A 14,766-nucleotide genomic window follows, 5' to 3' on the forward strand; every position below is an offset into this window, starting at 1 on the left:
TGAGAAGTTAATTTGGTTTTGTTTAACTTGTGTCACTTAGAAATGGTCTTATATCAAACTGGAATATCCATTCTTATCTGAGAATAAGATTAGAGATATGTTTTTTTGTGTGGTCTGGCTAGTACACTTTTTAGAAAAAATGTAACAGAAAATCTGGGCATACTGTGAGTGGTTTTCACACTTCATAAGTGTAGCCATCTGTGACAGATGATCTGTTCGGTGTGTTTGTTGTTAGGTTCGGTTTCATTCATTTGGCTTGGCTGGAAGCTTCTGGAGAGAGATTGCTCCTATCCTGAGAGCATATTTTAGGGGCAATTCTCATGCTTCAGAGAAAGGGAGGTGGAGATAGAGAGGGAAAAATGTTGCAGGCAGAAGTTCAGGAAGGTGCTGAGAAATTGAAGAGAAGTGACATGAATGGGTTCACAAACTGAACTGATGGAGTAAATGACCTGTCCGGCTGAGGCAGAGGAGATTGTGAGGAACTTGCTGCAGACCAGAAAGCTTCTGAGTTGTTGGAATGAGATGAAACCTGGAAACAAGGAGTCAGCAGGAAAGGCGAGTGTCATAAACCATTGTTTACATTCTGCCTGGCCAAATTCTGTTTTAAAATGTTAGATGCAAGTGTTCATGAAATTTAGCGTCTGAGTTTTTTGCCTTTTTTGCATGTCTCTGCTATTTCACAACAAAAGTCTAGTTGAATTAAGGCTCTTGTCATACCGTCTATTACGGATGTAGAAATATAATCATCATTAGCCTTTTTAACCTCACTATCTAATCTGTTACTTAGAATTAGGCGGTGTAAACACACATTTTGGAATGAGGACTTCGGCTTATTTAAGAGTTTTTAGCTTACGATTTAACAGGTTTATCAAATTGTTCTGTGTCAGCTGTACTGAGCTGACTCTTCAACTGTGCTGTTGTTCAGTGGAGTATTGCCGAGTATTTTGGTAGCTATGCCACCACCATGAAGCATTGTTGGTTCTTACAGAACCTGATAAACCTTGCAGAGCTTATATGCTACTGGAGGAGAGTAAGTATGTTTTTCTGCAGTAGAACATGTTGCAGTATTAAATTTTAGGGCACTTCTGGAAAAAGAAGGAAGGAAAATTGATGTAAGTTGTTCACCAGGTGCACAGCAGCGTGGATGAACTCAGGGTTGAGCTGAAAAGACAGAAGGTGTAGCTGTGAGGCATATAGAAAGACCTGCATTATGCAGTCAGGCGCTTGGGGAAGTTGTCTAATCTCTGCTTTACAGCAGGACTCACATGGCCGTTGTCCCCCAGCATGAGCCACATTTCAGAGAAAGTGATTAGTCAGGGCTCTACTCACTCTGTCACCTTTAATCTAGACCAGGGGAGCAAAGCATCAGAAGTGCAGAATGGAATAAACACTGCCTCTACAGTCAGAAGGAACGGAGCCCAAAGCCTCTGACTGCTGAGGTGGTGAGATTCCTGCATGGAGAAAATGATTGAATTTGGCTACAAAGCAGTTGCTGCATGAGGAGGCAAAAGCAGGAATTCAAACTGCAGCAGTTTCTAGGAGTGGAACCGACCTCCTCTGTCTTGGGACAAATACAGGTCATGTCTATGTCACATGAGGTTGTTTCTACAGGCATTATGAGAAACAGGTGTCATTATGGAGAGAGCTGAATTAAAAGTCTGCTTTCTTTCAATTCAGTAGTGTGAAAGACTAGCTCAGATTAGCTCTGTGCCTTATGTCTGCATTTGGGCAGATGCATTACTAGTCTAGCAAAGAAACACGGTCTGTGGAGCAGCATGTGGTCCCATCAGCCACTGTTCATTGGAGGAAGTGAGTAGCATAGAATAGGCAGAAGAAGACAAGATTTTCTCACACCTTCTTTGTTTGTTTGCTTTTCCTTGTAAAACAAGATTAATATTTCCATTGTTTTTGAGAGGGTACATTTTTTTTAAATTACATCTGAAAATTTGCAAAGTAGTCTGATATCAATTGAAAACAGATGGTGTTAATTCAGCATACGCGTATCCTACTGATAAGTATAAACTGTTCTGAATATTTCTCACCAGCACTTTCTGGCCAGGATTCTCTGACTGCAAAGGGAGAGAGTTAAAAGTATGTTCTCACTGACTGGGACTCTTCGCAATCCAGTAAAATTTTCAGTAGATGAGATCTGAGCTTCAAACAAAATTATTCTGACTGAGAGGAATTACATATATTCATTTGTGTGTTACATGATGAGAAACAGTGCATTATTAATTACAATGAGTGAATGAGCCCGTGCAAAAAGATTTATTATACAACTTCATCCTTCCAAGATGAAGATGTGTGGTGCCTTTTTCTAAAGCCACAAATAGCTTCATGATCAGCTAAAGCTGAAATTAGCAATTAATCCTGTGGTACAGTATCCTTTAAAATAACTGAAATAGCAATGGCAGAATCACATCGTCTCTGTATCAGAATGTGCTGCTTAGGTACAGTTCTGTGCCATTAATTAGTTAAATCTGAAAAAAGGGAGTGCTGGAGATAACAGCACATCATGTGCATACAACATTTTTATCTTTATTAAGCACAGGCAGCAAATGGTCCATCTGCCTCACAGACCTTCTGATAACTTTCCACAGGTTAAGCTGGGAAGTTCTGAGTATCTGCAGTTCTGTAGTCCTTTAGATAAAGTGCCCTGCCACTGAAACGATAGGGGAAAAAATAAGTGATGATTAAGAAACACTAATTGTGTTATAGTGTGGTATAGGGCATGATAATATAGCACATAGCCATCATGAGTCTGCAGCCTTTTTCTTGATCTTATTAAGCACTGACTTATAGCAATTCTACTTTTGCCATTACTTTTTCTTCAGGTGGTGAATCTTTCTCTTTTACAACCTGTTATGCAGTGCAGAGTCTTCAGTATACTTTGTACAAAATGTTTTCTCATTTATTTCGTAATCTTTGAGGTTATAGAGGCAGAGTATTTTTCAGAAACCTTCTCTTCAAAAACTTTCATGAGCCATGAGGAAGACAGCATCTAGGTAAATCCATTCATTTTAGATATACTGATGTGTATAATTATAGCACCGTAAGGACCAGGGAGGTGATCATCCCTCTGTACGCATCACAGGTGAGGACACACCTCGAGTGCTGTGCTCTGTTCTGGGTTGCTCACTACAGGAAAGACATCGAGGCCCTGGAGCGTGTCCAGAGAAGGGCAATGAAGTCATTAAGGTTCTGGAGCACAAATCTGATAGGAAGTGGCTGAGGGAGCTGGGATAATTTAATCTGGAGGATGCTCAGAGGAGTCCTTATTGCTCTGTACAACTCCCTGAAAGGAAGTTGTGGCAAGGTGGGAATTGGCCTCTTCTACCAGATAACAGTGATAGAATGAGAGGGAATGGCCTCAAGTTGCACCAGGGAAAATTCAGGGTAGATACTGGGAAAAATTTCATTTTAGACAGAGTGATAATGCATTGGATCAGGCTGCCCAGGGAAGTGGTGAAGTCACTGTCTCTGGGGGTGTTCAGGAAACATGGAGGTGTGGCACTGAGGGACATGGTTTAGTGCGCATGGTGGGGAGGGGTTTGTGGTGGGACTATATGGTCTTAGCGGTCTTTTTCAACCTTAATGATTCTGTGATTCTATATTTAGCATATTTTGGTAAAATCACATAAAAACAAGCATTTTTTAGTCATCAGTAGTATCTCTTACATAGCAGCTATGTTATGTCCTGTACTGTTTTCAAGCACTTTATAGCGAAGTGTGAAATCTGTATTTGTCATTTAGAATGGAAATTCTGGTGATGGTTTTCTCTTATTTTGTAAACAGGATCTATCCCTTCTCTTTTCTCCTTCTCCTCTTCCTTTCTTCCTTCACCTTCTTCTTCTCCTATTTTTTCTTTTTTTTTTCTTTGTCAGAGACTAAAAAGTGGTAAAAAATATTTCACCCATTTGATACATACATTTTGATGCAGAAGCAATGCTCAAATTCGAGAATTTGACTCTGTTAGCTTGACAGGAATCCACTGTCTGAGTCAATTTCCTAGAAACCTTTTCCTCATTCTGAAGTAGCTGAGATAGATGTAATTCCATATGCACTGAATAAAATTGAACAGCAAATTTCTCACATGAGCTTGTATCTCTGAGCAATTTGCAAAGATAAATAATATAGTTACAAAGATAAATGGCAAGGAATAGCAAAGGGAGAAAGAAGATAACTGTTGCCCTTTTGTATAAATTTAATCTTAAGAAGAAAAATACTTTATACACTATTGTATTATATTGAGGGGAGTGGTTAAAGAGACTGCTACAAGCGGAAAAAGCACACTGTATGGATATCATTTGTATATATAAGCTGAGGAGATGAAAACACAGGCTTGTGAATAATCTGTATGTTGTCTATAATCAGTTGAATATACACATATGGAGTATTGTTCCAGTTACAACATTTCATGACAAAGTTTCAAAACATTGAATTTCATTATTCTCACAATCTGATTTTCCACTGATGTATGTTTGTGTATTTAAACTGTTATTCATCATTTTTTACCAGTGTAATTGAGGAATGAGCTGCCCCATTGCCCTTAGAGGCAAAATTGTCAATCCTGTTCCAAATGGATCACAGATAGACTAGTCTGTGGAAAACACAGTCATCTTCCATGCAAATGTTGGAAAACAACGATTATGTGTACTCACGTAAGGTAGATGAATCAGAGGTTTGCATCACTTTGAAAACCACTGTGTAAAGTCCTCATCTGTCTGCAGTTTGCATATCGAATTTTCACTGAATTTCTCCTTTTTCCTCCTGAGATCAAAAGAAGCGTATGTCCTTTTGTGTGTTTAACTGAGGAAAGAAGTTGATATCTCATGTCACATCAGCTGTTAGGAAGTACACTGTGCTGTTCCCCTTGCATTTGAAGTGAAAATGTCAATTTAAAACAATTTCACAGAGAAAACGAAAGGAGCAAGAGGATGGAAAGTACAGAATTGCTCATTTGGAAAATGAGTGACTCTAACTGAAACAAATGATAGAAAAAAACTCTGAAAAAAAATGCATGTTCTTTTGGAATGGACTATTTCTAAAAAAAATATATTGGTTTTGACAGGGAGAAATTTATCACTGCAGAGCCTCCAAAGGAGTGAAGAAAAAAAAAAAGAGAACAAATCAGACTGACTGGCATCTCAGTGCTGCTGTGTGATTTAGGAACTAGTTTTCTGCTTCACTGCTCAGTCCCCAGAGCAAAATACTTCCAGAAAAGAAAAAGATGATAGTTACATTATAGAAGAGCTTTGTCATATTTCTCATGAAACAGGGTATTTTCCTCCTATACACAAGGCCTCAGCTCATCAGACTCTTCTTCCACTCCCACTGTCAGCAAGGTCACATGAGGCCAGGCAATGCAGGTTGGCTGGTAGGGTTTTACTGATAGTCAGACTTGTTTAGAGCCTATATTATTCCACTGTCAGCACTGATAATTAGACTTTTATAAATACACTTTTTAATACATTTTCCTTATTATGCAAAATTTCTCTGTTTCCCTTTACTTGGCTTCCTAACTGTGATTCCTCATGCACTAAAATGTACCCTGTATCAGCCAGTTGAGAGAATTTTCTTAATATTCTTGCTCTATTTGTTACCAAGAGTAACAAACCTCTAGCCATTGATTACGTGGTATCCACATAACAGATATAAAGTCCAAAAGGGCCTACAAAAACTTGAATGAGAAATCTTTGCATTGGACAAGCTACAAAACATTGAAACACTGTCCGATATCACTGTTTGCATTTTGCAAAAAGATGCAGTTAAGGTTTCCATACTGAAAATGAAATAATGTATTACTGCCCTTTCTTAGAATGTCTTTTGAAATTATATTTCATTTGCAGCAATTTTAAACATACCGATAAATTATAGAAAGGTTCTTAATGAATGACAACTGATTTTCATAGATGTTTTGACATAAATTAAATATTTAAAATAATGAATTACCAAAATTTCTAATTGTTCCTGCTGATGTATTATTGATAGTGAATGGCATATATCATAACTATGGGTAGCACACACAAGCCCTTTACAAATGTAAGTGCTTCATTGCAGCTGCAAATCTTATTGGGAGTTATGAATTTTTGAAAGGGTTGTCTTTGGGGAGTTGTTTGATACATGAAAAATCTCAAATGTGAGCATTGAGCACAGAGATAGAGCACAAGTTTCACCTTCCATCCCATTGGTACACATTGATTACCCTTGGTAACCTACATTGGTCCCTACCTAAAGATACCTCTTTTCAGAATGGATGAGTGATTGGCTTTCCTCTGCTGCTTGACAGCTTTTCTAGATAAAAATAATTTATTCTCTGTAGTTTTATTTACCATGTTTTGTGATATTGGCATGCATCTCTTAAACTAGTATTAGCTATAGTTTGCTGAGCAAGTTTATTGATTACATAGTCCTTATTTAAAGATAAAAACTAATATTTGCATTGTTTTCTTGGTAATTAGGGTACAGATAACTTTCTGTGGACATTTTAAGTCTGGTGCAAGTTAACAAATTTAGTAACCTTTACCCTGAAGAGATTTTGTTCCTCTATGGTGTAGAACAGGCTTTCCTCCACACTGTTGAGTCCACAGAAGATTGTGGCAGAGGAGTGGCTTCTGCTGTGACCTGCTTTACCTTTGTTTTTTATAGCATCATGGAGTGTAGGTAGTCTAACATCACTGTCTATTGCAGTATATTTACCTTTTTTCCAGCTCTCCTCCATCGCACTGATGGGAAGTGAGCAAGCAGCTGTGTGGTGCTGAGCTGCCTGCTGGATTAAACCATGACAGTGGGGAAGCTGTAGGCCACCATGAGGCCTCCTCTTCTATTCTCCAGGCTGAACAAACCAAGTGACTTCAGCCACTCCTCATATGTCTTCCCCTGTAGACCCTTCACCATCTCCATAGCCCTCCTTTGGATGCTCTGTAACAGTTTTATGTCTTTCTTACACTGTGTTGCCCAAAATTGCCTGCAGTACTCAAGGTGAGGCTGCACCAGCACAGAGCAGAGTGGTACAATCCCTTCCCTCAACCAGCTAGCAGTGCCGTCAAGCAGCAAAGAAAGGTTTTGCTAAACCTGTTTGTATGCAGCCTTCAGATCACAGGGAGGAACATTTTGAGTTCCTCTCTGTGATCTTGTCATTAAACTGCAGGACTGAGGAATGCATTCTTTTCCAATTTTTGTTTTCAAAACTTTTTTAACATTACAAATTGCTTTGTATTGTTACAGGGATTGTATTGGGAGAGGGGCATCATAGAATCATAGAATGGCTTAGATTGGAAGTGACCTTAAAGATTATTGAGCTCCAACACCGCTGCCATGGGCGAGTTTGTTTCTTTGTCAGTTCTTTGCTGCATAGTACTGAGGACAACATATCTATAGCTTTATCTCAAGCACGAGCTTTGGGGTTATTTCTGCAAGTTCAGCTTCACCTCAGAAGCAGATGTGACTACCATTATATACATCCTAAAGGAAAGTCCCAGAGTAGTTTGAAATTCTCTCTATGTAATTATCAGCAATAAAGTAATACTTGTATAACGTTGTCATGGTAAAACAAGAAGCAGAATAAATTAGTTCTTGAGATTTACAGTCGGCATGCAGAGTAATCATTTGTTAAACATGAGAAGATTTTTAAAAATCAGGGAAGATGACAACAGATGACAAGAAGCAGGTAGCTTAGAATGAGGAAGATGGAAAATATGATAAAATATGGCAGAAAACTTCATGGCTTCTTAAATCAAAGAGCTCGCTAACATCACATGCCTTACATCCAACTTAACATTTAACTAGTAATTGTAAGCCCTAGGAATGCTTGTCTGTTTTTGATGATTTTTTTATATGTTTCTCTAGTAGTCTGATGAAGGTTTATTCTCTCTTTCCTTTGGATACTTTAAACCTAAAATGAGCATAATATTATAAATGTATTACAGTGACCAAAAATACACAGAGAGAGGGCTAGATAGTAGAAATACTCCTTTCTACTTCCAATACTCTTATTTTCTTGTTTCTTAAAGAGATTAGGATTTGGTGTAGATCAGGCCTGAGTTGACTGTTTTCCTTGATTCCTTGCATCAAAGAAAATGCAAAAAATAAATTTAACTACTACTCTAAATTTTTATCTACCAAAATACTGATTTTTAACTTCCTTTACATCTATTAACACAGTTCCCAGGTAACATGTTAATGCAACTGATGATGAAAGTATCTAGGAAGAAAAAAAATAACATTTTATCACAGTATTAAAATCATTTTTTTGTTTTTCAGGTGTAAATCTTGTGAGAATAGTAGCTGAGTACTATAGGTTATCAATACTTTATCGAAAGCAAGCGTTAGGTCTTCCTGTAGTGTTCATCAGTCTGATATGTAAATAAATGTACTCTTTTTATATTGACAAAGATATTAAAAGAAGACACTTTTTTCAATAAAATGCAGTATTAGTTGACATGGGATTTATTCATCAGCAACATAGCTAGCATCCAAAAATAATAATTCTGTAAAGTGTTACAGATCTTTTAATATGTGTGTTATTAATAGCTGTTCCCCAAAACTGGTGGCCATCTGTGATTGCTTCACCATCTGTGATTGCTATATAAATTTAGGAGGGGGGAATAACAGTGGTATTGGACTGAATTTACAATATAAATTAATAGCCAACTAGACCTACTGTAGATTATTAATTTGTCTTTGATTATGACTACACACTGAGCTAGAGAAAATTATATTCTTTGATTTGTTGGCACAACATGGATTTGGGAAATGGACATGGGAAGTTGAAAACAAAATTAAAGTACATTTATTGAAATCTGAAACATGCAAAAGTTGATGGCATTGAGATGAAGAGGATGAAAAGAGATTAAATTGCACTTGAAAAATTAGTGAATGTTTTTCCAAAGATCCATTACAAATGTGGATTATTCTGATTTACTAGGGTTAGCTTAAGGTTAGCAGAAATAGAGGTTGTCAGCTCTCTAAAAACTATTAGACTTTCTTGACAAATAAACTAGGAAAACTGCTTTCTAATTCCTAATTAAAATTATTTCTTTTTATTTCTTATTTGAGTGAAGTAGCATTTATTTCAGAAGAAATTCCATTTTTAATTAATAATAGTTAATGCTTGGTAAAGTGCTGTGCTTGCCTGCAGAGGTGTAAGTGACAAGTTGGTTAATATTCTTTTTATTTCCTTACTTAAACTTCACTGTACTGTTTCTGTATTTTTTGTCAACAAGGCTGCATTCTATAATAGCCGACCTGATTATTCTTGTGTACATGTAGATGCCAATCCTTTATCCTTAACTATGGCAAAATTCATTAGAAGCTATTGGGAAGACAGGGTACAATTTCAAAATCAGTCAAGTTCAATGTCTTATTGTATCGACATTGAATGGGAGCCTAAATTTACTTCAAAACCTTTCTAAAGCACTGGTAATGTAGAGTGCATTGTGGCTTGCATCTAACTAGTTGTGATGCCTGCTTTCCTAGCTGATGGAGAGAGTAGAGACCTCCAAAAGGTATCTCATCAGTATATGGTATGTACTTCTCTTAGAGAAGCATTAATTACCCTCCTACCAGTAACTGTGGGGAGCTCTGCACACCTGGTCTGAAGTAGATTACTGTATTTTGACATTGCTTAAATTTTGAAGTTGTTATGTATGGCAGTGGAGTTGAGGAAAAATGGAAAGGTGGACTGATGGACTGGACTACCTGTTGTACCAAGTATGTTGGCACTAGAAGGTCCTGCTTTGGTGTCTGGATTTTAGTACAAGTTATAACTGCTCAGTATGCGCTCAGTGTCTGGTTCAGAGATTTCTATTACATTGTACAATTATATGTATATATATATATACACATGAATATTTGTATTTGTACATTTATAATTATAAATTCTTTCCATTAAGTGTTAAGTAAAAGGAAGGTGCATAGATCTGCATATACTTCCCTCACCCTAACACATATACATATAATGTATATGTTTAGGTATGTCAAGATAAAAATAAATAACACTTTTAAATTACAGTATTAATTCAATTTCAAGAATATAACTTATATTTTTTAGTGTCAGGTTAAACGAAGCCCTAGCGAGTGTCTCCCCTATTTTGCATTAGATTGCTCATCTTCTTGATCTTCAACAGGCTATTGGAATTTATTTCATCCTGTTTCCTGAAACTTAGGAAGGACACCACATGCTTCCTCTCTGTTACAGTATGTGGCTAAGATAAAATCCATACCATGAAAAAGTTTTAAATTCCTTGTGATCTACTGGCAGTCAAGCCTCCAGAATAGTGATTGAGTCTTGTTTTTTCTATTGCAGACAAAAGGTTCCTCAAGCATCACTCCATCCAGCACTCAGAAGAAGGTGAAGAGGACTCTGCCCAACCCACCTCCAGAGGAAGCAACAGCAGGAACTCAGTCGCCGTATACTTCTGTGGGATCAGTTTCACGCAGAAGGATTTGTAGGACCACCACTATGGCCAGAGCCAAAATTCTTCAGGATATAGACAGAGAATTGGATCTGGTTGAACGAGAATCCGCCAAACTTAGGAAGAAGCAAGCAGAGCTAGATGAGGAGGAAAAAGAAATAGATGCCAAACTGAGGTACTTGGAAATGGGCATTAATAGGAGGAAAGAAGCCTTATTAAAAGAAAGAGAAAAGAGAGAGCGTGCCTATCTCCAAGGAGTAGCAGAAGAACGTGATTATATGTCAGACAGTGAAGTTAATAATACCAGGTCAACCAGAATAGAAACTCAACATGGCTTGGAAAGACCACGTACTGCACCCCAGACAGAATTCAATCAGTTTATGCCACCACAAACCCAGCCCGAAACACAGTTTGCCCCTGCTACAAGCCCATATGCTCAGTATCAATATCCATCTCCTGCCCTGCCTACGCAAGCACCAACGCAGTTTACACAGCAGTCCCATTACCAACAACAGCAGCCTTTGTATCACCAGCAGGTTTCCCCCTATCAGACCCAGACAGCTTTCCAAACAGGAGCTACTATGTCCTTTACTCCACAGGCTCAACCTCCACCAACTCAACAGCCATCCTATCAACTTTCATCACAGATGATGGTGATACAGCCAAAGCCAAGACAAACTCCATTATATTTGGAGCCTAAGATAACAACAAACTATGATGTGATTCGCAATCAGCCTCTCATGATAGCACCAGTTTCAACTGACAATAATTATGCAGTGTCCCAGCTGGGCAGTAAGTATTCTACTTTGGACTTAAGGATAGGACTAGATGAGAGAAACAGTATAGCAAGCAGCCCTATATCAAGCATATCTGCAGATTCATTCTATGCAGATATAGACCACCACCATACACCCCGAAATTATGTGCTGATTGATGATATAGGTGAACTTACTAAAGGAACAGGAGCACTTGGTTCCAGTTTTAGCCTCCATGAAAAAGATCTAACCAAAACAGATCGACTGCTTCGCACAACTGAGGCCAGGAGAGCACAAGAAGTATCAGACTTCCTAGCACCACTGCAGACTTCTTCTAGGTTACATTCCTATGTTAAAGCTGATGAAGACCCAATGGAGGACCCTTATGAGCTAAAACTTCTGAAACATCAGATAAAGCAAGAGTTCCGTAGAGGTGCAGAAAGTCTTGATCACTTGGCTGGCCTGTCACAGTATTACCACCCGGAGGGCAGCTTCAGGCATTTTCCCAAGTCTGAGAAATATAGCATAGGTAGGCTTACCCTTGAGAAACAGGCTGCCAAGCAGCTTCCAGCAGCCCTCCTTTACCAGAAGCAGTCAAAACACAAGAAGGCTTTGATAGACCCCAAACTAACAAAGTTTTCACCTATTCAAGAAAGTAGAGACCTTGAGCCTGACTATTCAACCTACATGACTTCATCAAGCACGTCATCACTCGGGGGAATTACTACTAGGGCAAGGCTTCTTCAGGATGATATCACTTTTGGCCTTAGAAAAAATATCACTGACCAACAAAAATACATGGGGGCACCACTAACTTCATCCATTGGTGCAGGCCTTGGGGCTGCACTAGGTCCAGCAATGAGATCCACATTACAAGATGAAGCAGACAAGTCTTATAGCAGTGGTAGTAGATCTAGGCCCTCATCCAGACCCTCCTCAGTTTATGGGCTTGATTTGTCTTTGAAAAGGGATTCTTCCAGTTCTTCTTTAAGACTGAAAGCCCAAGAAGCTGAACCCCTAGATGTTTCATTTAGCCATGCAGCACCTTCTGGAAGAACTAAACCCACCAGTCTACCTATTAGCCAAAGCAGGGGAAGGATCCCAATTGTAGCACAGAACTCAGAGGAAGAAAGCCCACTAAGTCCCGTTGGCCAACCAATGGGAATGGCAAGAGCGGCAGCTGGACCCTTGCCACCAATATCTGCAGATACCAGGGACCAGTTTGGATCAAGCCATTCATTACCTGAGGTCCAGCAACATATGAGGGAGGAGTCACGGACTCGAGGCTATGATCGAGATATAGCCTTCATCATGGATGACTTCCAGCATGCCATGTCAGACAGTGAAGGTAAATTAGGCCTCAGACTGGTATCTTACTATCACAACGCAAACCCTCATTTCTATGCATGTGTCTAATTTTTGTTATACTGCAGACTCATTCTTTCTGTTCCTTGGTGCATCTTCTATGTATCTACATTTTTTGGAGTTTTTTTTTTTGTTGTTGTTGATATTTTTTATTTTACCCTAACAGCAGTTTCTGGATGGTTTTATGCTACTCTGGCATGCTCACTGTATTGTTGATTTGCATTCCTTTTGATTTTGCTTGTGCATTTTCCTTTTCTCTTGTTGTTATCTACTTTTCTAATGATGGTGTGTAGAATATTCTGTGTACAACGCGTGCCCTACCATCAGTCTTTATGTGGAGCCTTCTCCAGTGACTGTGGATCATTGAACTTATTTGCAATAGTTTTTGTTGGGATTTGGACACAATCTCCTAAATCCTCTAAAAAAAACTCTAGTGATTTTATTTGCATGTAATTTCATTGTAGAATTCAAGAGCCAATAATTCCATTTCCTGATGCACCACTTTTAGATCTACATTTACATATAAATAGTATGTTCGTTAAGTACATATTGTATGTTGGAACCATATAGAACTTAACATGGTAGCAAAATAACATTCTACATATGGTTTGTTGAAAGCATCCTGTCATGTGGACTTCTGTGCATTCAGACTTGTGATGATGTAAGATAATTTGTCATTTGGATGGTGCAAGACAATCACATCTTTCAATAAACTTGCATAAAGTATTTTACTTCTATTGATGGAGTATGCAGTGTAGCTGGTTTTCTATGCACCACATACAATATGTCTGCCAAATAAGCACAAGAGTTTATCTCACTTAGGTTCATGAAAGGAACCTTTCTGATGTATTATAAATGGTGCAATTAAAAATGTTTCTTCTAAATAAGTACAGCAGAATGTTAAAGCTGATGTTAAGTACTGAATAATTGCAAATTATGTACTACTTTTGTTTTAGCCAGTTCAGATTTAATATATTCTAAATTGTTTAAAAATCATAAAGACAGACTGAAAGAAAATGAAATTAATATGTTCAAAATTGTATGCGCTCCCTTAACTTCTTCTTATGTGTATTTACTGCACAATAAAAGAGACTTTGCATGCGCTATATTGTCTGTAAATGGCAATGATTGTCTATAAAGACACATTTGCATGATTATGAAGTAGTATGGTTTATTTTTCAGGTTTATATTAACCTCACTATTCCTTGTTGCATTATTTCCTTTTTACATAAACTGAATCTTTCATAAACATTAGAAAAATGAAATCTATTTGCCTTCCTGGTGCCACAATGTATTGCAACGTTTTGTTCTGTAAATAGTCTCCTCATGAAGTCTGTGTTTCAGAGGAGGTTCAAGACTGCCACCTTTGTTTTTTTTTTTTGTTTTTTTTTAATTTTATCACAGATTTAAGTATTCTCACTATTCTTAGCACACACAGTCCTATAATTAAACCCGAAGTCAATTAAAAGGAATCCCCCAAGTTGCAATTTAAATAAGTAGGTGTTATCATGTCTTGAGTTGACTTGTGACTATTAAGGGTCATTACAGGGTCACATTCTGCAATGCAGAAGGACTTTCCTCCTGAAAAACAAGAATAACCGAACTGCAAAAACTGGATTTGGTGCTTTTCTACCTCGTATAAACAGGTCATAGGGAATTGTCTTTATGCTCTACAGTGCATTCTTTTCTGTTATGTATTTGTACAAGGCATATGTGTTACAGGTTAGGTTGAATCTGTTTTGGTTTTAACTTAACCTCTGTTTAGTTAGACTCTTTCAGAAGCATTCTATCATGATTCGATTGTTCTTTACTAGATTAACATATGTCTGAATATCAGGGCTTCCCATTTCAGCAGTATTGTTCCTAGTTTTCCACAAGCTTTTTTTTTCTTCCCAGAGAACTTCTTGTTGCAGCATTTTCTGTTAAGTGTTGAACAATCAAAACACTTTATGATGTTATTTTCAAATACGCTGTCTAATAACAAGCAGTTTGAATTGCAAATAATTCATGTAACTTGAATGTTAGACACAAAATGTTCCAGAAAATCTATTACAGTTTTTCAAAAAGTCATGGACTTCTTTTCTGAGGACGGCACTTCTCTCTGTAGTGCCCTGACGGTGGGCAGCTACTCTGGTACTCAGGCAGGTTGCACTCAACTTTTTAGCTTTTCATCTTTTCCTTTCTCCCCACCCCTTGCTATCGCATGGTGTTGAAGAGATTTCATTAAAAGA

At 37.9% G+C, this 14,766-nt stretch overlaps 1 protein-coding gene across 9 annotated transcripts in view; it reads left to right on the forward strand.

Moving 5' to 3' along the window:
• PCLO (piccolo presynaptic cytomatrix protein) overlaps nucleotides 1–14,766 on the forward strand; it is a 343,040-nt gene that overhangs the window by 178,157 nt on the left and 150,117 nt on the right. For all 9 annotated transcript variants that reach the window (XM_021384447.1, XM_021384450.1, XM_021384451.1 and 6 more), the window contains exon 7: nucleotides 10,307–12,518. In XM_021384447.1, the coding sequence (XP_021240122.1) occupies nucleotides 10,307–12,518 (2,212 nt within the window). The remainder of the gene's footprint in view (nucleotides 1–10,306; nucleotides 12,519–14,766) is intronic.

Source organism: Numida meleagris, chromosome 1 (genome assembly GCF_002078875.1).
Source record: "Numida meleagris isolate 19003 breed g44 Domestic line chromosome 1, NumMel1.0, whole genome shotgun sequence".
Taxonomy (NCBI): Eukaryota; Metazoa; Chordata; class Aves; order Galliformes; family Numididae; genus Numida; species Numida meleagris.